At 55.5% G+C, this 19,727-nt stretch overlaps 1 protein-coding gene across 2 annotated transcripts in view; it reads left to right on the top strand.

The window, feature by feature from the left end:
- Window positions 1-15,170, top strand: part of ETS1 (ETS proto-oncogene 1, transcription factor) — a 75,627-nt gene extending 60,457 nt beyond the window's left edge. For both annotated transcript variants that reach the window (XM_042034086.1, XM_042034085.1), the window contains 3 exons: window positions 146-406; window positions 9,448-9,566; window positions 10,466-15,170. In XM_042034086.1, the coding sequence (XP_041890020.1) occupies window positions 146-406; window positions 9,448-9,566; window positions 10,466-10,681 (596 nt within the window). In that variant the 3' untranslated portion in view covers window positions 10,682-15,170. The remainder of the gene's footprint in view (window positions 1-145; window positions 407-9,447; window positions 9,567-10,465) is intronic.
- Window positions 15,171-19,727: the final 4,557 nt, after the last annotated feature.

Genomic DNA, 19,727 nt, shown 5'->3' with positions numbered 1-19,727 from the left:
GGTGAAGCACCCTGTGCTGGCCAGGGGAGGCACCCTGTGCTGGCCAGGTGAGGCACCCTGTGCTGGCCAGGTGAAGCACCCTGTGCTGGCCAGGTGAGGCACCCTGTGCTGGCCAGGCCTGTCTCACCATCTCTGCCTCCTCCAGGTAAGCTGGGAGGCCAGGACTCCTTCGAGAGCATTGAGAGCTACGACAGCTGCGACCGCCTGACGCAGTCCTGGAGCAGCCAGTCCTCCTTCCAGAGCCTGCAGCGCGTCCCCTCCTACGACAGCTTTGACTCCGAGGACTACCCTGCCACCCTGCCCAGCCACAAGCCCAAGGGCACCTTCAAGGACTATGTGCGGGACCGGGCCGACATGAACAAGGACAAGCCTGTCATTCCTGCTGCTGCCCTGGCTGGCTACACAGGTAGGGAACCCTCGATCCTGGAGAACCCCTCTGGGGCCCCCAGCACCTCGGGGAGCACCTCCCCATCCCCAGGGGCAGAGCCTCGGGGTGCTCTGAGCTGCCCCAGCTCGGCATGGCTGGTGCAGGGAAGGTTTTGGGGTGTCTCTGGGGTCAGCCCAGGGCTGCATCTCCTTCGAGTGTGGCCATCCCACACACCCCACACCTCATGGGGGATGAGGGACCTGGCTGACCTCCAGCTGTGGCCTCAGCTGGCTCTGGTTTGGTTCCTGTACACGAGGTGCAGCAGAGCCCCCAGCCCCCTGTGGCACTGCCAGGTGACCGGTGGCCATCTGGGGCAGGAGCAGCCACATCCCCAGCCCTGCTGTGCGTGGGGACTGCTCCTGTCCCCTCTGGCAAGAGGAGGCCCTGGCTGTGCTCTGTACCTCGGTGTGAGGCAGGGACGGGGCTCTGCCAAAGCCATCCCAAACGTTTTCCATTCCTTGTGCTGGGAGAGATGAGAAGGTGATAGGCCATGGAAACTCTGGCTCTTTGTGACAGCCCTTCAGCAATCTGGCATCTCCAAGGAGAGAAACTCAGTGGGATGGGGCTTCCAGCTAAAGCTGAGCTAATCCTTTCCAACCCTTCCGTGCCATGGCTTTTCCCTGTGCTCTGAGGAAAACTCTGGGGCAGCCTCCTGCCAGCTCCCCTGGCTCTGCACACTCGGGTCTGTCCTGCCCCAGCTGGGAGCAGCTGGTGGAAAGAGTTTGTGCAGATAAAGATCATCCCCAGGCTCAGAGCAGATCCTGAGCTGCGACTGTCCCTGAGTGTCCTCCCACGCACGGCTCATCTCATCTCATCTCGGGGCTGATACCGAGCCTTTGTGAGGGTGGGGAGAGGTGCAGGAGGGAGGAAAGCTGGGGAGATAATTTTAGGAGTGTAAAAAAGGAAGTGGTTTGTTGCTATAGCTTTAGTTAGAAAGAGAGCTCAGCCCTGCCTGCTGAGTGAGACTCCACCAAGTCCATACAAAACAGGAGTGTGCTCTGCATTCCTGTAGGGATTGGGGCTTGGGGAGGGAGAGGAGGGACCACAGCCCGGGGGCTCATTCTCTGCTGTGCCGTGGAAATCGATGTTCCTGAGAAAAGAAACCACTGAGCACAACTTGCTCTTTTCATTCCTATTTTCATTCCTATTTTCTCCTGACAATGCCTTTCCCTTCAGCACCTGGAAGTGCTTTGGGTACGCAGTGCCTGGCCAGGAGCCCGGGATGCGTTTGAACAGCTGGGGAAACTGAGGCACCGAGGTGCTGGCAAAACCAGGAGCATTCTTTCCTAAGCTGGATATTTCCCTCCACGTTTGCTCCACGTAGCTCGTGGAAAAGAGCGCAAAAGAACCACCCCCGGAGAGAGGCGAGGAGCTGAAGCCAGCGGCTGGGCCCTGTGTTTTTCCAAGGAATATTAGCACCCCAAAGGCTGTCCTTGGAGCTGTGCCTTCGGGAAGGGGAGACTTGGGTTCACGCAATGCCAGAGCACAATTCCAAACGCTTTGCTCTGCATAACATTTTCCCTCACCTCATTTCCAACCCCTCTTGGAGCTCGGAAGAGAATCCCTTGGCCCAGGCACTTTGGTGGGATCAATAAGCGGGAACGCCTGGCTTTTTTTATTTATTTTTGCATTGCTTCACTTGAGAGGCTTTAAATGTGGAGAGGAAAATCTGGAATCACTGGGAAATCCTTGAGCTGGAGCTCTGTTTGCCCGCTCCAAAGGCTGCTGAGCAACATTCAGTGCTCAAGCCAGCAGAGGCAGCTTTTGCCATTGGGAATGGGCTCTGGACAGGTGATCCTGGCAGGCAGTGAACCCAGAGATGTCCTCTGAGCCCTTTTAAAGCCCCCAGACCTTCAGCAGTGGCTTTTCTGAGCAAAGGGAGCCGGAGCTGGGTCGCTGTGAGAGCAGATCCTGGGAAGAGCGAGTAGAACGTGTTGGGTTTCAAACTGGAGCAGAACTGGGCGCTCTCCACTCTCTGGGTTTGTGTCAGTGCAAAAAGCCCCACTCAGGCTGTGCACTTAGAAGTGCTGGAGGTCTGGCCTGGGCCAGCTGAGCTCGGAGTGGGGACTGAGGCAGAACTCAGGCGTTGTTGTGCTTTGCTGTGCTTTACTCTCGCTTTACTCGGGGGAGGAAGTGCTGTCTGGCAGCCAGAGCAGGGGAACTCAGAGTCTGAGCTCTGCCTGTGGCTCGGCCGAGGAGGTGGAGCCTCCCAAGGACCAGAGCAGGGCTCTGCCAGCTCAGGAGCCCAAAACACCCAGACCTTGGGGTTCCATTTCCCCCCGAGGACACAGCCAGCACCCACCAGGCACCTTGAGGTGGCCCCACTAGATCTGGCAGGGTGAAGAGGGACGTCACATCCCTCATCCCCAGGACTTTCTCTGCTGACTTTAAGATCTGAGAGTCCTGTTCAGGTTCTGGTACCTCCGTGCTGCCCAGGGAGGTGGCCCCAGCACATCTCTGATGGTATCTGCCCCAGAGGCACGTTCTGGGGTGAGAAGGTGCATTTTGGAGAAGCTCTGTTTGCGTTTGATGTATTCTTCACCCAGCTCCGAGCGGCCTTTCAGAGCTGCCTTATCTGCCCCCACATCTTGACCTATTTTAACGAGTTGCCATGGTTGCTCACAGAGAGGTTGATGCAATTTTCTTATCTTTTTTTTTTTTTGAAGGAGAAATGTAATTGCTCAGGAGTTGGTGAACTTCAGTTTCCATCGCTGCAGGGAGGGCCAGCCCTGGACTCCTGGATTTGGAGCTCACTCAAATCTTGGCCAGCTTGAATTTTACCTGAAAAAATGGCTGGAGCTGTGTCAGGGGAGGGTTAGGCTGGATTTTGGGAAAAGGTTCTTCCCCCCGAGGGCGCTGCCCAGGCTCCCCAGGGAATGGGCACGGCCCCGAGGCTGCCAGAGCTCCAGGAGCGTTTGGACAGCGCTGCCAGGGATGCCCAGGGTGGGATTTGGGGGTGTCTGTGCAGGGCCAGGGGCTGCACTGGATGATCCTGTGGGTCCTTCCTGGCTCAGGAGATTCTGTGATTCTGAGATTTTACATTTTCTTTGCCGTGACAGTGCATCCATGGCATCCAGGCAGGGGATGGCTCAGGATGTGTGCTCACTGCTGGCTCAGCTGAGCTCACTCTGAGCTCCCTGGTTCAGCAGCAGAGCCGTGCTTGGTGTGAGTGGGCAGAGATCCCTCCATGCCTGAGCCCAGCTGGGCTAAAGTGAGCTCAGCTCTGCCTCCACATCCCCTGGGGCTGTGCCATAGCTGGATCCTGCAGCCTCTGATGCTTCCCACAGCCACCAAGCATCCTGCAGGAGCCCTGGCACCGGGTGGATAAACTCAGCTGGAGCTTTGTGCCCTGTGTTGGTGTTTGCAGCCCGTGCTGCCGCTCCCCTGGTGTTGCAGGGCCACAGGAGGCTCAAACCTCTCTGGTTCGATGTAGCTGTTCAGCACTGAGCTGGTTTTGGGTTCCCTTGAGCAGCTGTGTGGGTTGGTAGCCAAGTTATCGGGTTTGTTTGCTCGGTGGTGGGCAGGACCGACACCCCGGGGCTTTCCATCCACGGTGTTGGTGCTACCACAGCCCGGAGCCGCTGCTCCACACCACTGAGCACACAGCAGGGCCATCCCCTCGTGCTCCACGGGGGAGGGGAGGAGGGAGGGATGGGAGAGGCGAGTGCTCCCCAGGCGCTGATCCCGCAGCTGCCAGGCTGCGTTGGTGTGGGTGCTGCTGCCTGTCCTCCCCTCTGGGCCTGCTTAGGGAGGTGCTGATCCCTTCAAAGCCAGTCCCAGCACTCCAGGGGTTAATGCCCCTTCCCAACTGATGTTGCCCATGACCAGAGTGTCCCTCTCAGAGCGGTGCCATTCTCCTCCTCGTTATCCCGATGCCCATCAGGAATCCAGGAGGCAGTGCAGGAACGCTCACAGACGTTATCTCCTCTCACAGACGTTATCTCCTCTCACAGACGTTATCTCCTCTCACAGATGTTATCTCACCCGGAGCCCTCTCTGTGCCCAGGCCAGAGCCCGCCCTGCCCCTCACTGTCAGGGCTCACAGGGCTGTGTCCGGGGGCCTCCCAGCGCCTCTGCTGTGTGTGAGCGGCCTCCCTCGCACAGCCCGAAGCCTCCCCAGCCTCTGTTTGTGAGCGATTCTTATCTGTGAGCCGGCAGTGAAAGCACAGCTGCTGTTTTGCAAGAAAGCCGAGGCGGTGCCAAGGAAAGTGGGTCTCTTTCAGGACAGTTCAGGTGCTGCTGCCCCTCCCCCGGTGCTGTGCTGCTGCTCTGAAGCCTCCACAGGCGACATCCCCCCTGTGCTGTGCTCATCGGCACCCAAAAATCCTCCAGCAGCTGCCTTCCCGTCCCCTCTCCCGCCGCACTCCAGTGGTCTGGCTGTCCTTGCCATCCCGAGCATTGCTGGGAACATCAGCATCCTGCGTGCCTGCACTGCTGGAGCAGAGTGTCCGTGTGGGCATCTGCAGCCACGGAGCAGGAGTGTGGGAGTGCAGGCACCCCTCTGGCCCTGCTGGGACGCAGGGGATGGTGTCACCCTGCTCCTTCTGGGTCACGCCCTTCACCTGCCCTTGCAGGTGACTTCAGAGTGGCCACCCAGCAGCTCCTGCCCGCTTTTGCCTCAGGCAGGGCCCAGTGGGCTCAGGGCCCTTCTGGCCTCCCCAGGGTGGCGACTCGAGGGTGGGAGTGGGGCCGGTTCAGTGGCTCCTGCCCCACCTGCCAGACGTGCAAACGAGAGCAAAGCCAGCCCCACGCGCCGCTGCCCAACCGTGGCAGAGCTCAGCTCTCCCCAGGGCTCCTCCAGCCCGGGGAGGGGGCGGTGGGGGGCAGCAGCTCTGGCTGTGTCTCCTCCAGACACCCAGCTGGTGTTGCTCAGCAGCTCGTGGACAGCAGGAGCACCCTCAAGGGGGTGTGGAGCTCACAAAATCCCTGGAGCTTTCCCAGGTGCCTCTGGAGTCAGCCTCTGGCTTCAGGGACAACGCTCTCAGGCACAGGGTGGGATTCTTGGGGCTGTCCCGTGCAGGGCCAGGAGCTGGAGTTGATCTCTGTGGGTCCCTTCCCACTCACGAAATTCTACCAGATCAGTCCTCCCAACACCTCCTTCCTGAGAGCAGAGGAGCTGTAGCAGGGAAGCAGCTCTGGCCCGGATTGGCCCTCCTGCCTGCAATCATGGCCGTGTTGTCCCTAAGGAAGGGCCTTCCTGGGTCCTTTCCTGCTTTTTCTTTGGAGATGCCTCCATCCAAGCTCCACCACCTTGCAGTGTCTGACTCCTCCACCAGTCTGGGCAGGAGCTGGGGAGGAGCTGTGGGAACTGGGCTGACTTTGGGGGATTTGGGGACTGTGGTGCCATCAAAAGGGGTGGGCAGGGTGGGCAGGTGAGCAGGGCAGGGGCTGTTTTGGAGATGTTGCCAGGGCCGATTGTTCTGTGGGGTTGGAACCACAAACCGCAGCACGCCAGGCAAAGGTGGGGGGTGGGTAGGTGGGGTTTTTTTGTCTTCTTGTCTTGTTTGAACGAAGGGAAACAAAACAGAGGCCGTTGGGAGGGGTGGATGTGTAAAACCCTCCCGAGAGAGATGACGGGGTTGTGCCTGTCTGCCCCAGCTGGGCCGTGCCACCGTCACCGCGCCACTGGAACGGCCCCATCCGGCAGAGTTTGGTATCCCAGTGGTTGGGAATGGGCTGGGGGACCATTCCTGACTGAGGAGGGGTGGCACAGGGGTGGTGTGGCACCAAATCCTTCGCTCTGGGGACACCATCGGGGGCTGGTGCTGAGGAAGCCCCACTCGGCCAGCAGTTCCCAGCTTTCCCACTATTCCCACTGCCATCCGGCTCAAGAGGAATATTTTCCCCCTGACGCCGCAGAATTCCTGTGGTGTGACAGTCCCTGCTGAAGGACCCTGTTCAGTGCCACCAAGGCCAGACAGGGCCCCCATTGTGGGCGCTATTTTTAGCTGCCCTGCGGGTGCCGGAGGTGGCGGCGGGGCGGGAGGACACCCCCACCCCTCTGAGTCCTCCCCTTGTCTCTTGTGGAGCAGGGGCTGCCCCCATCCCCAGCCAGGGCTGGGATGGCTCTGGGAAGCCCCTGGATGTGTGTGGAGGGAGCAATGCCGTAACAGCTGCCTTGTGCCCCTCCAAACCTCACGCTCGGAGCTGCATCCCAGTCCAGGCTGCGGGAACAGGTGGTTGTTTTGGGATAACCACGGCAGCGGATGCACCCGCTGGCCTTGGGACAGCCTGGCTGTGTGTGCTTGTATCATGGAGTGATCCCAGCCTGGCATCCTGGTGGGGATTTCCAGCCCTGGCTGGGATGAGAGGAAGGGTTGCAGCAGAAGGGATGGAAAATGGGCACTGCTCCTGTGGATGAGGAGGTTTGGGGTGCAGGGACAAGCCTGGCAGCTTCCTGCTTGCCCTGTGACATCAAGGGGAGCGGCTTTGCTGCATGAGCCACCTGGAAATCCCACGGGAAGAGATCCCCTGCTCCTTGCTGCCTGCAGAGCGGCTCATTTGTGAAGATGGCCCTCCAGCACTAATTACAGCTGCAGCAGATGATGCCCTGACCTCCAGCACTGCTCCCTGCTCCGTTCTCCTCCCTGCCAGCGCTGATTTGGGGCACAGGCCCGGGCATGTGCCGGGCTTTGGCTCCTGCCACCTCACTGCCATCTCGGAGCAGTGCCACATCTGCCAGGCTCGGCTGCCTCCCCCTCGGGCAGGGAGGGGGCGTTTACAGGAGCTGGGACATGCCTGGAGCCCTGCATAAACACATTCCTCACATAATTGCCTGTCCAGCGAGAGGAATTTGGGGTTTTACGTGCGCGTCCCGCAGGCAGCTCGGAATAGACCTCGGGAATCCCTGTTCCAAGGATGACACCTCTTCCTTGGAAATCCCAAAATACCCAGCAGAGCGGCACTGGGAGCGGTGGCAGGAGCCCTACCTTGCTTGCCAGAGAGAGGGCAAGAATTCCTGTGTTTCCCGACACCTCTCCCTGCCAGCTGGCAACCAAATGGGAATGGCACCGGCCATTGGCTCAGGGTTAGTGAGGCTGGAACCTCCAAAGATCCTGTAGGGCCAGGATAGCCCAGGGGTGTTTTGAGGGCAGCTCCTCACCCAAGAACCTGGCACCCGTCTTATTTCGGGGAAGGAATCAACTAAAAATCCTTATTCTTCAGCTGGGCAGGAGAGAAATCGATGGGAGGGGGTGGACTTGGCCTTGGACTCCTTGGGCTGCGTCTCTGTTAACCTGATCTGGGTGTTGGATGCTCCCTGGCTCTTTGTGGGGAGTTGGTGTAAGGTCAGGTGGGCCAAGAGGACTCATCCCCTTGGGAATTCACCTCTGCAAGACCTCAGGCAGCCACCAAAACCTTTTTCCCAGGGTTTTCTCTGCATTTAGAGCTCGCTGCTATAAATAGGCCTGAGCCTGGAGGTGTGGTGGCATTTCAGGCTGAGCTTTTGGCTCTTCCCTTTCAATGAGAGGCAAAGGCGTCATCTGAATTCCCTCCTTCATTTTGGAGTGCAAAATCCAGCTCCATCCCTACTGCAGAGTGCGGCTGTGGAGTCAACATCTTGGCAAGCTCCAGAGGAGCGACGGGCTGGAGCCTTTCCCTGCCGAGTCCTTTCCCATTTCCAGCAGAGTGAGCTGGGAGCTCCCTGCCTTGCCCTGCCTGTGGCTGTGATAACCCCCAGGCCTGGCGCCGACAAAGCCCTGGAGCAGTTCCACAGGGATAACAGGAGGGAAACAATTTGGGAAGGGCTGGATGGGACACGGCCATTCCCGTGTCCTGGAGCCAGCTCTCTCATTTCCTCCTCCCCAGCAACTTTTGAGTCATTTTAAACTCTGTGGAGAAGGAGAGCAGCCTTCCCTTCCCTCCCCTCCATGGGTTATCCTGCAGCCACAGCTCAGACAGCAGCCATTGTCATTCCTGGAAACAGGCTGGGCTCCATCTCTTTTCATTTTTTCCCTGCTTGAAACTTTGCTCAGGGCTGTCAGCACTGGGATTACCCCAGCCTAATCCAGCCTGTACAACTCCCTGTGAGATAAATCATTTCCTCTCTCCCCAGGCTGTCTTGTTATAATTATTGTCATTATTAGTGATCTATTCCAAGGTGGGTTTAAACCACGCCAGGGTCTCTCCCAAAACACCTTGCCCACAGCTAAGTGCAATATTTGGGCCGTGGCTGCATTTGGAAGTTGCTCATCAAAAAGATTTTGGCTCCAGGGCTTCTCCTCTACCTTGGATTGGGACACAAGCCCAAGGAAGAGATAAATGTTTCCAAACTTCTCCACGACTGAAGCCAAAACCAACCGCAGGTTCTCGCTGGGTGCACTGGGACAAATTCCTGATGGCCAAAATGAGCGATTGGAGGGAAGATGGAGACCGGGTGTGGAAGGAGAGGTGGAATGCCCATGGCATGGGATGCTCCAGCTCACCTTGTGCCTCCCCAGCTGGGTCAGGGGGTTCCTTATGGATTTGCTGAGGCTGTGCCAAGGTGGTGGCGAGGAGATCCTGGGCTGGGGAGCTCTGTGTGCTCCCGCCCTCCCCACGAGCCAGCGGAGCCCATTCCTGCAGTGACACGCCCTGGAAAGAGGCCAAGGAATTCTCATACCTGGGTCCCCCTTATCTCGATCAACAGCACGGAGCAAAGAGTCAAGGTCGGGAAGCGGAGTCTGCCGGAGTTCAGCCGTGGCCGGCGGCTCTTTGGCACGGAGGGATTGGTGCTGCTCCAGTGCCAAGGCAGTGACTCCTCCTGTCTGTGTGCCAGAAAAATAATCCTATTTATGTAACTCCGCATGAAGCATTCCAGGGCATGAATATCCAGCTCTTCCTGCAGATAGGAAGCTCTGTTACTTGTAGGGTTGAACTCCCAGCTCAGCTCCTGCCCTGTGGCTGCTGGTGGCTCTTTTTGACAGGAGAGGGCTTTATTTTATTCAGTGAGCACCTTTTGCATGGGAATTTTTCCCCCTCTGGGGTAGAAGAAGCTGTGCTTTTCCTGGCATTGATATCCTGTGTTTCCTTTGTCTTTCTAGGCAGTGGGCCCATCCAACTGTGGCAATTCCTGCTGGAACTGCTCACCGACAAGTCCTGTCAATCCTTCATCAGCTGGACAGGAGATGGCTGGGAATTCAAACTTTCTGACCCAGACGAGGTAAAGTGTCCTGGAATTAAGTGCACAACCCAAATTCCTCAGAAATATTGGTGGGAATAAGCCTCTCCTGCTCCCTTTGGGCAGCCGCTTTGTTCTGGTCTTGGATATGTTGTGGGGAACCAAGAAATCCAAGTCCGGCTGAAAATTTGCTAAAAACTGGGATGCAGTCACCCCTTGGAAGCAAGGATTTGTACCCAAAGTCGGTGGGAAGTGGCTGGGACGCTGTAGGGAGAGGAGAATTGGTAAAGCTCTTCAGAAAGGCCAGGTACAGGTGAGGGGGGACTGTCCCTGGTGTGGGGAGCAGATGGGATCTTTGTCCCCTTCCCTGGCTGGAAGGTGGGGTCGGTCTCTCCTGCCAAGTACAAGTGACAGCACAAGAGGAAGTTGCACGAGGGGAGGTTCAGGTTGGATATTAGGGAATATTTCTTCATGGGAAGGGCTGTCAAGCCCTGGCCCAGCTGCCCAGGGAGTCCCCACCCCTGGAGTGTAGATGTGGCACTTGGGGACATGGGTCAGAGCTGGGGAACAGTTGGACTCCATGATGGGAGGGCTTTTCCAACCTAAATAACTCCATGAGTGACCAGAGCCTTCCAAAGTGCAGAAGTGACCGCCACCGGGCCATTGCGTGTCGGTGTCCTCTGGTTTCGAACTGGCAGAAGGTGGAGGAGGAACCTTGGGAAAGGGGTGAAGCACTGGGGATACGAGGATATATCAGAGGTAGCACACGGGGTTATCCAGGTAAATCCTCATGGAACGCTCTGCCATGTTCTGCCTCTGCACAGAGGCTGCTTTTCCCCAGCGCCAATTCTTGTGTCCACCTTAGCGACAAAGAGACTCCTCCACACGGACATCCCAACCGAGCCACGCTGACTTTCCCTCCCTCTCCCCGCTCCCCACAGGTGGCCCGGCGATGGGGCAAGAGGAAAAACAAGCCCAAGATGAACTACGAGAAGCTGAGCCGCGGGCTGCGCTATTACTACGACAAGAACATCATCCACAAGACGGCCGGCAAGCGCTACGTGTACCGCTTCGTGTGCGACCTGCAGAGCCTGCTGGGCTACACCCCCGAGGAGCTGCACGCCATGCTCGACGTCAAACCCGACGCCGACGAGTGACAGGGACGCGGCGACACCGCAGTCCTCGGGGAGAGCCGGCGGGACTCGTTCGGTGGTTCTTTTTTATCGATTTTCGCTGTTCTTCTGCTCATTTTTTTTTCGAGGGCCACTCGGATTCGAGGCTTTGAGGATGTCGGGGGAGAGGGGGGAGGAAGAGGTAAACTTTTGGGAAGGATGGGCTTTTTGGTGATTTCCTGAAAGCTCCAAGACAGGCTTTTCTGGGGGGAAATTTGGAGTTTTAAGAAAGCCAGAAAAATGTAGCTCACTTAAAAAAACCAACAATCCCCTCCCCACCCTTGGCTGTTTAGGAAAAAATGCGATCGAATGGATCCCTTTGGTTGCTCACACACAAACTGACAGGTCAGGAATGACAATATTCCTGAGGATTTGAGGAATTTAAACTCTTTTTCTTTTGGAAAACCAAAATGGGTGAATATTCTTGCTTCGGGGAGGGGCAATACAGGGAAAAGCCAAGAATGGTTGTTCTTGTCCCATCACCTTTCTGTCCATCGTCGTCTTTTCTTCAGGAGACAGAATTTTTCCTAGGAGGGATCAAGACTCTTTTTTATTTTTTTTTTTAAAGTTTTATTTTATTAAATTTTGTGCCAGTATTTGTTTTTTTTTTTTTCCTAAATAGTCTTAAGCTCTAAGATGGTCTCAGTATTGCAATATTGTGTGTGTTTGTTTCTGTTCTGCCAGCAGAGAGTTTTATCCCAGGGAGGAAGAAGAGAAAAAGAGGAATTAGTTTATGTAGACCCCACTGGAGAATTGGAATGCTGGGACTGGGATGGGAAGGAAAATGAGCTCCAGAGTGGCTCCTGGTGATGCTGGCTGGGGGTGCCATTCTTGTTTCCAGCCCCACACGCTGCGCTGATAATGCTGGTTGAAATTCCTGCTTTTTTTATTTTTTTTATGTCTGGCTGCACAAAACCTCTCAAAATTTCCATGGAAAATGGCTTTTTTCGCATTTTCCAAATCACTTCTTTTGCTCAAGGAACACTTTGGTGCTTACAGAAAAGCTTTTGGGGGAGGGGGGAAGGGGAGAAATTCCCATATTTTTGATGTGGTGAATGGAAAATATGCAAGTTAATTGAGGGGGAAAATCAGGAAAAAGTTCAAAACCCAAAGGGAAATGGTTTTTCCTTCCTGTTTCCAGCAGCTCTGTCTTTATGGCCGTGTGTGGGCACAGCAGAAAGGAAATTGTCCCTGCAAATGGGATCTTTATGGCTCCTGGGCAGCTGCTGCCACCAATCCTGGCGGGGTGTGAGTGACACGAAGCACGGCCGGTGTCACCAGGGATGCCTTTGGGATCAATCCCAGGGGAGCTGCTCCCTCTGGCCTCCAAACCTTTCCTGCAGCCGCTTTTCTCTGGAGGGGTCACTCCTGCTGTGCCCAGTGCTGCCAGGATGCTCTGGGCAGGCTGAGGACCACGTCCCACCGCCCTTGGGGTGCGCTTGGTGGGAGTTGGAGGGTCAGGGGTGCGTTCCCATGTCTCGATACAATCCCAGCACCAGATCCCCACAGATCTGGCTGCCCAAGGGAATCTTTCACCCCCCTGGGTGTTTGCATTTAAAGGCAGCATTTTGTACTTTACCAAAATCCCTTCTTTGTGTGTCTTTGGGGCACAGAGTTCATTCCAGAGGCACTGTAGGATAGCACTGGGGTCAGGGGGGCAGAGCCTTTCCAGAGGTGATTCCTGCCTTATCCCAATGGATCAGGTGGCAGGACAGGAATCTGTGTTAAAGAGCCAGAATATTCAGGCACAAACACCCCTGCAGAGGGGCAGAGCTGGAGGGGACCCCGATCCCAAAGGTGCCCAGAGGTGCTGGGCTCTCCTCCTTTCCTCTGCATACCTCTGTATCCTAAAATTGGTCATTTCAGGGCAAGTCAGCCCCAGAACTGCTGTGTCCTTATAAGGGGTGGTGTTGGAGGGGAAATGGGAAGGCCAGGAGGGAGTGGAAGCAGAGAGGGGGTCCAGGAAGGGAGGCTGTTAGACCCAGGGGCTGCGGGTTGTCTGAAGGGAAGGGTGGGATGGATGGAAAGGAGGGAAGAGGGGATGAATGGAGGGTGAAGGGAACCCCAAAGGAGGAAAGGGACGCTGCCCACTGAGAAGTGAAACGTGGGCTCATCTCCTCGGGCAGGCAGGGAGGAGAAGGAGGGAGGCAGCCTGGCCAAGCTGGAGGGAGGAAAGGAAAATCGGGATATTATGGATGAGAGCCCCACAGATGAGGCTCTGGGACAGGTCCAACCTCAGGCTGGACAGCTGGACAGGGAGCCAAGAGAGGTGTGAGGGCACAGAGAGCACAGGGAGCAGGTGCTGAAGAGCATCCCAACAGGAAGGGTTGGATTTCCAGCAGTCAGAGGGGTTTGTGGGATGTTCAGGGTTGCTGCAGAGTGCCCTGAACTCACCCATCATGGGTCACTTAAATCCCCCTTCCACCCTAAGAAAGGGGCTCCCAAACATCCCAGCTCCTGCCCCTGGCATGGGCTGTGTCCCAGGACCTCCCTCCTGCTTTGCTCGGCTGCTCCAGCTGAAAAAGGAAAAGAATGGGATGAAATTCCGCTACAACAGAAGGAATTGCAGGTTTGGGTAGAACCCCTCCCCCTGCCAGGCTAAATCCCTCATCCACTGGGCTTATTCCAGGTTTCCAAGCTGGGCCTGTGCATTCCCACTGATTCTGGGGAGATGCTTAAAGGTTAGGAAGGGTGAGCCATGGGAAGCAGCTCTGGATTTTTGGAAGTAGCCCCTGGCTGAAGTTTCTCCACCGTTTCTCCTGGCCCTTTGCCCTCCCAGCTCGCAGCCTGTGAGCAGTCCCAGACACATCAGTGCCATCATTTCCTCTTTTCCTTTGCTTTTATTCCCGTTCTAGAGGCCATCCCAGAGATGGGTGCTGTTTATACACTGGAAATGTGTGGATTTCTCTTTGTTTCTTTTGCTTTGGTTCCTTTCTCCTTCTGCTTTTCATCGCTGGCCTTTGGCGAGGGCTGTGCTGAGCCAGACGAGCTCAACCCAAACCCTCTGAGCTCCTTCAGGTCCACGAAAATGTGGTGAATTCCCACCTGCTGGCCCAGAAGGATGGATCTGAGAGGGATGATGGAGATCTGCCCGGGCTGGGACTCCCTCCTGTGCTGCTTTCTCCAGGCAGGAGTGAATTCCTCCTCGCAGATCCTGTTGGAAACAGGGTCGTTTTGTCTTGGTTTGGAATTCTCAGGTGCTCTGGGTGAGTTTTTTGGGATATTTTCTGTGTCCTGCTCATTTTCTGCTGTTTCCATGTGGGTTGGTGTCCCCTTGGCCCCTCTGGCAGAGCCTGAGCCCTACTTGCAAACAGCTTCGGGGGCCTTGACAGTTGATATTTGGGACCTCAAAAATAAAGGAAAAAACCCCAATAACGATAAAAACCATGCCAATAATGATAAAAACCACCCCAATAATGATAAAAACCACAAGCACTTTCCTGCTGCCTGTCCCTCTCCATCTCCACATGTGGAATCACCATAATCCTTGGACACTGGGGTGTGTCCAAGTGGAGATCCATGTTATTCCCACCATCCTGATCCAGATGTGACCGTTTGGGGGGAGAAATAACCAAACAGGACAAAAAAATAAAGAATAATGTAAAAATTCACTTTCTCCTGTCTTCCCAAACCACCACCTCCTCCAAAAAACGGTCCCAAAAAGCACCAATAAATCCAGATGCTGCAGGAAATATCTCCACCTTCTGAGTTTTGCTTTTTTTGGAGGGGTTTTCTCCGAGGTTTTAGGATTTAATTGCTGGTTCCTCGTGGACATTGGAAAACTGGGATGCCTTGGTGTGCTCTGCTCCCTGGTAAGGTCTGTGTAACACCCAGGAGCTGTTGTCTACATTCCAAAGAGGTTTAAATAAAGGATAAATCTATGTATACATATATGTTATAATGGAATATCTCCAGGAATTAACTGCCTCAGTAAAAAAAAAAAAAACAAACAAAAAAAACCAACAAAAAAAGGAAGTCTTTTTTTGTTTATTTTGGTTTTACACATTTTTTTTAAGCTGATAAACTTAGAAGAAGTAAAAAAAGAAAAAAAAAGAGATTGTTATATTGTGCTGTTCGACTATTTTCCAACGTGTATTTTCATATAATTTATATTTTTTAAAAGCGGGGGGAAAAAAAGTTTAAAAGTGAGATTTAAAAAAAAAAAAACAAAAAAAAAAAAACAAGGAAAAAGCAGGTGCTTTTTAAAAAAAAACCTGAGCTGAGGTAGCTTAGAGATGTAGCGACGTGTGTGTGTGTCCGTGTGTTGTGTCTGGTTCCGTTTGTTTTTTTTTTAAGGATTCAAATAAAAAAATAAAAATCCCTCCTCCATTGAATTCCTGGGGAAGGAGGGGATTGGTTTTGTTTTAATTGCTGATGCTGGCACATCATTTTGCTGGAGAGTTTTTTATATACTGTAGCCTTATTTCATATCGTATTTTAAACCATGTGAAATTAAAAGAAGAATAATTCCTAACCCTCGGTGTCCGCGTGATTATTCCTTGCCTTTCCTCTTTAGATTTGGGGCAGAAAGTGGGAAAACAATGCAAAACTGTGGAAATTCCAGCAATTTCTCTGTTTTTCCCATGATGGAAATTGGGGTTTTATGGGAATGAAGGGCCTGCCCGACATCGCAGCTCATGGCAGGGTGATGCTCCCCATGGCTCCCTCTCACTTTGGGATCATGGATCCACATTCCAGGCTTTCCAAATCCTCTTTCATCCCAAATCCTCACTGGGAGCATGGGGTATCTGTGGTTCAGCAGCCCAAATGAACTTTGAGAGCAGCGTTTGCCTCAGCAGGGTCTTGGGGAATGGGTGTGGCCAACTTCCAGAACCCGTGGCCACCAGCAGGAAGATGTGCTGGAAATTCTCTTTCCTCCTGGAGATCTTGGGCTGTGGCCCATCGGGAGGAGAAATCCACCTCTGCACTCTCCAAATCCTTCACCATTGTGCTTCAGATCCTGGAAAAATGCACATTTGAATCCGTTGTGGAATATCCTGAGTTGGAAGGACTCAGAACGAGTCCAGTTCCTGGGCCTGCATGGGAGTTAGGATGTTTTTTCCAGGGAATTTTATGCTGGCTCTCGTGTGTCCTTGTCCTCACCAAGCCAGGAGGAAAACTCTGCTGTGCCCAACTGGATGGGGCTCGATTGGAGCCCGAGGCTCTGGAAGTGGTGATTAATGAATCCGGCATCTGGGAGAGGTCCACGGAGCAGGAGCTGATGCTTTTCCATAGGAGTTTGCGTGATGGGAAATTCCCACGGGACACCACCAGTGACGCTGCATTGACGGAGTCAGCACGAAGGGGATCAGACCCATTGTCCTGGAATGTGATGCTGGGATCTGTTGGATACCAGGAAGAGTGGACAAGTCACGGGTGGATCCAGGACAAGGAATTCTCTCCATTTACAGCAGCCCGTAGCCACGCAGGGAACAACATCCCGGGATGCTGAGGGATGAGGGTGGAGAACCCTGACGGTCCTCAGGGCAGCCGGAGCGTGGTCCCGGGCCATCGCTGCATTCCCGAGGCTCAGCCGATCCCTGAGCTCGAGGGAGAGAGAGGCTGGGGGGGCCCCAAAGCGGGGACAGCCCTGGGGACAGCGCCCAGCCCGCTCCATCCTTTCCCTGGAGCAGCGGAGCTCCAAGCGGCAGCGGGACTCGCCTTTTCCTTCTCCGCTGGAGCGGCCGCGGGCCCTTGATCCTGCCGAGGCTTTTTCATCGCAGCGGGAGCCGCCGGGGCTCGTGCTCGGTATCCCGGGAAAATAAACATCCAGCGGCTCCTTTCGGCTCCTTTCCGCTCCTTTCCCAGCGCCGCTTCCAAGGGCTCCGGCTCTGGCTGGGGGGGAGCAGCCAAACCCCAGAGGGCTGAAGGTGCCCCGGCTCTCGGGGGTTTTCCCTCCTTGCAGAACCTGAGGATGCCGCAGGTCCCCGCAGCCCGGATCCCGCATTCCCCAGGGATTGCAGCCTGTGGAACACTCCCACTAGAAACACCCGCGCACCTGGAGCTCCACGGGAAGTGGCGCCCATTAACGGCCCCGCATTAATTATTAACCCCATTAACCGCCCTGCTCCCCAGAGGAGGCACAGGGGGGCACATTTGCCCCCCTTGTTGCCCCTGCCCTGTCCCCACACTTCCTTGTCCCGAGGGTGTCCGTGCCACCAGCAGTCAGAGTAAGATTTGGGATGGGGAAATGGAGTTTGGGAATGGAGCCAGAGATTTTCCCATGGAAAAAACCATCCCAGCCACAGCTCTGCACCCCCAAAATCCATCCCCTTTGCAGCATCCTGCAACTAAGTTGGTAATAAAAATCCATGGGAATCTGGAATCACAGAACGTAATTACCCAGGTTGGAATTCAGGCAGCTCCGAGATCCCTGAGTCCAACCGTTTTGTAGAAAATCATGGAATAAATGAGCTCCATGATGGAATTGAGCTGAGAGGAAGGGGTTTGCTGGGAGCGATGTCCTCCCCAGCAGGAAAATCCTGCCCGTGTTGGGAATTGCACCTGCAGGAGGATTTTCCCGGTGTGTTGGCCCCGGGTGCTGCTGTGTGGCTGCTCAGGTGTGGGATTGAACAGAGCCAGAGGAGACAGAAGGGATTTCCCAGGCTCCAGCATGTGATTTGCCAGGGATGCACACATCCAGCAGTGCCGTGGAGCAGGAGGCAGCGTATCCCGAGGGATGCCTGCGGGGTGGAGGGGGGTTCTGTGCTCAAAACCTGCTGGAAACACCGTGAGCTGCTGCTCCAAGGAGAGACCAGCGAGGAAAAGGGACTTCTCCAGGTCGGTGTCTTGAAATGAGCCATTGAAACTGGTGTTTGAGGGAAATTGAGGTCGAAACAGGAACGGGAATCACTGAAGGCTGAACTGAGGGAAGGGCTCTCTGGAAATCCCTGAGACCCCAGGGAGGTGGAAGGAGGCGGTGAAAGAGGAGAAGGATGAATTTAAGGGCAGGCAGTAGAGGGATGCAGGGGCGGAAGGAGGGGGATGAGGTGCTGAGCAGCAGCAGATGATTGGAAGGAGCTCGGCTCCTTCCTGGGTGATATTTTCTGGATGATCTTTAAGATCCCTTCCAAGCCAAACCATTCCGCGATTCCATGTGAGATGCGCACACCCTTCCACACATCCCGCTGGTGGCTCCCGGGCACAGCGAGCACCTTACACCAAGAAAACGGAGATTTAGGGCTGGCGGGAGGCACCGGGACACTGTCGGTGCCCGTTCCCCCTCCCGGGCTGGGATGCCGGGGATGCCTTTCGGAGTCAGCACTTTCCGCTGTTTGCTTTCCTCCCCCTCCCGCCGAGCCCCGGCCTCTGAACCTCGTCCAATAGCAACTTTCCGTCTCTTCCAGCGGCCTTTCCCCGCTGCCGGGAGCGCGGCCGTTCCCTGGCCTCGCTTGAAAGGCGCTCCCACAATGCGCCTTTGTGCCAGGCTGCTCCGGAGGGCAGGAATTCGGGATTGCCGGGACACGGGGCCAAGAAGGCTGCGGCGGGGGCTGAGAGCCTCGTGGGGAGCCCGGGGTGCTGCCCCAAACTCTGCATCCCTGGGTGGGGATGCTCCCCAAAGCGTGGCAAGAGGATGGTTCCCAAGAGTCCCTGGGATGCTCCCCAAAATTCTGCATCCATCAAAGAGGGATGGTCCCCAAAAACTTCATTCCTGGAGTGAGGGTACTCCCAAAGGTGCTGCATTCCCGGGGTGAGAATTTTCCCCAAAATTCTGCATCCATCAAAGAAGGATGCTTCCTAAAATTCTGCATCCCTGCGGTGGGGGTACTCCCCAAAATGCTGCATCCTTGGGGTGAGAATGCTCCCCAAAATCTTCATCCTTGGGGTTAGGATACTCCCTGAGCTGATGCATCCCTGGGTGAGGATACTCCCCAAAATTCTGTATCCCTGAGGTGGAGATGCTCCCCAGATGCTGCATCCCCCTCCTGCCCGCAGCATCCTTTCGGGAAGGGAACGGGGCACTCCTGGCACGGTCATGCTGAACTGAGCTTATCTTTCCTTAAGACAGGGCTGTCTTTCCATGGGGTAAATTTCCCAATTTCCCATTCCCTGGGCATGACTTGCCCTTGATGGACCGAGGAGAGCCTCTCCCTCCTCCTCCATGCCCAGTCCTTAACTGCCTTCCCACATTCCCCTTCTCCTCCACCCCTCCCGCCATCCCAAACCCCCCACCCTCCTCCCAGGCTCATCCCTGGCACCCTCCATCCCACATCCTCCTGCTCCAGCTCCGGCACAGTGGCAAAGGCATAGCAGGAACGGTGCCGTGGATTCTCAGCTCCGATTTCCCAGCTGGAAAGCTCGAGGTGAAGCCGGAGCCACGCACGGCCTTGGCTTGGGGCAGACCACCAACGTGCCCACCACAGACCTCCGGCAAGCCCGCGGCTCCGAGCCCAAATCCAGGGGCTTGGAGGGAGCTGGGAACAGGCTGGGAAGGCTGGAGGGGAGAGCAGAGTCTGCTCAGCTCCAACCCTGCCAGAGAAGGGGTTTCTTTTGGAGCAGGGAATCATCCACTCCAAGGAAAATGAAAACTAAAATCCCCACGTTGAGGTTTTTCTCTGGGGTTTTTATGTTTCTCCCCTTCCCTGGCCTGGTTGCTCCTGCAGAATTCCCAGCTGGTGCTGGCATTGCTGTCCTTGTGCTGGGGGCTCTGCTCCAGGGGGATCTGGCAGCAGGAAAAGGTTTTGCTTCCTGTCTGAAGGGCAGGAGGGGCTGGCAGGGATCCCCCAGAGGAGGTTTGGGATTCAGGATCTGTGACTTGGGGAGCTCTTGGGAAATTTGGCATCTTTCACCATCTTTGCCTCAGTTTCCCCAAGTGCAATCCCAAATCCCAAACCTTCCCTGCCTGCCTTAAACACACGAACATTGGGGGTCCCTGCTTGGGAGTGGGATGGGATGGCATGGCATGGGATGGCATGGCATGGCATGGCATGGCATGGCATGGAATGGCATTGGATGGCATGGGATGGAATGGGATGGCATTGGATGGCATGGCATGGCATGGCATGGCATGGCATGGCATGGCATGGCATGG

The sequence above is a fragment of the Corvus kubaryi genome, unplaced genomic scaffold (assembly GCF_017639235.1).
Source record: "Corvus kubaryi isolate FWS band 111438036 unplaced genomic scaffold, C.kubaryi_AGA036_p1.0 37367, whole genome shotgun sequence".
Taxonomy (NCBI): Eukaryota; Metazoa; Chordata; class Aves; order Passeriformes; family Corvidae; genus Corvus; species Corvus kubaryi.
This window is presented reverse-complemented; position numbering and strand designations above follow the sequence as displayed.